The sequence below is a fragment of the Hippoglossus stenolepis genome, chromosome 17, assembly GCF_022539355.2.
Source record: "Hippoglossus stenolepis isolate QCI-W04-F060 chromosome 17, HSTE1.2, whole genome shotgun sequence".
NCBI classification, from domain to species: Eukaryota; Metazoa; Chordata; class Actinopteri; order Pleuronectiformes; family Pleuronectidae; genus Hippoglossus; species Hippoglossus stenolepis.
Genome location: NC_061499.1, coordinates 13,560,509 through 13,561,914, shown reverse-complemented (window position 1 = coordinate 13,561,914; position 1,406 = coordinate 13,560,509). Strand labels below are relative to the sequence as shown.

Below are 1,406 nucleotides of genomic sequence, written 5' to 3'. Positions count from 1 at the left end.
GGGAACCAGTATCTCCTTTTTTCAGTCTGTGGTCTTTTTTAAAAAGAGCCAGAAGCTCTAATGTTGGATGCCGTGCTATGACAACGTCACTACTGCTCCGTCCGCGCTGGGTCGACCCGTCGGTGATGTTCCTCTACGACAACGGCGGAGGTTCCGATGAAGTGAGCAAGAACATGGAGGGTTTCCCTGGTGGCAACTTTGCCGCGAACCAGTGCAGGAATCTGATGGCGCACCCCGCGTCCCTGGCACCCAGCTCGGCGTACTCCTCCAGCGAGGTGCCCACCTCCGGCATGGGCGAGCCAGTGAAGCAGTGCAGCCCGTGCTCTGCAGCCCAGAATTCCTCCAGCGCGTCCCTGCCGTATGGGTACTTCGGTAGCAGTTATTACCCGTGCAGAATGTCGCATCACAGCAGCATAAAACCGTGTGGCGCGCAGCCCCCCTCTGCGTACGGGGAGAAATACATGGACACATCCGCCTCGGGCGACGACTTCGCCTCTCGGGCAAAGGAATTCGCTTTTTACCCGACGTACCCCTCAGGCCCGTACCAACCTGTTCCCAGTTACCTGGACGTCCCGGTGCCAACTATCAGTGCGCCGTCAGAAGCCAGACACGAGTCCCTGCTGCCTATGGAGAGCTACCAACCGTGGACTCTCGCCACCAACGGCTGGAACGGCCAGGTTTACTGCGCCAAGGAGCAGCCCCAGCCCGGACACATGTGGAAGTCCTCCATACCAGGTAGGGCAGACATTCCTCCAGCTTTTACAGGACAGAGCAGAATTATTCAGAATGAGGCGGATCAAATGTCATTTACTCTGTGAGATAATCTGGTTATATCAAAACGAGAGAAATAATATAGATTCCCCCTTGAAATTGAGTTTTTCTTCTTAACAATGTGATTTAAAACGGTCCTTACTGGTGTGATTCGTTTTTAGAATAAAATATTCTTACATATTTTCCATGCAAATATTATTGAATCATATTAAGTGGAAATGTGTGGATCACTTATTGAGAACATTTTATTTCTAAAAAGGAGGAAATCATTTTCTGAATGACTGTGATAGAGCCACTTGTTGAGAGGCAGCTTGTGACAGCTCTTTTTTCCCCTTTAAGACGCAGTGTCCCACAGCGGAGGAGACTCTGGCTCGTATCGACGTGGACGAAAGAAACGCGTGCCATACACCAAGGTGCAACTGAAGGAACTCGAGCGCGAGTACGCCGCCAATAAATTTATCACGAAGGACAAACGGAGGAGGATATCCGCGCAGACCAACCTGTCCGAGAGGCAGGTCACGATATGGTTTCAGAACAGACGCGTAAAGGAGAAGAAAGTTGTCCACAAATTGAAAACCATCAGCTAGTTCTATTTTTTTTTTCTATTACGGACAACATCTGTGGGAGAAACTACT

General features: G+C 50.4%; 1 protein-coding gene across 1 annotated transcript; it reads left to right on the top strand.

Moving 5' to 3' along the window:
• Positions 1-1,406, top strand: LOC118124922 (homeobox protein Hox-A13a). The gene is made up of 2 exons (XM_035183135.1): positions 1-735; positions 1,111-1,406. The coding sequence occupies exons 1-2, from the start codon at positions 78-80 to the stop codon at positions 1,356-1,358; spliced, it is 906 nt and encodes a 301-aa protein (XP_035039026.1). The 5' UTR covers positions 1-77; the 3' UTR covers positions 1,359-1,406.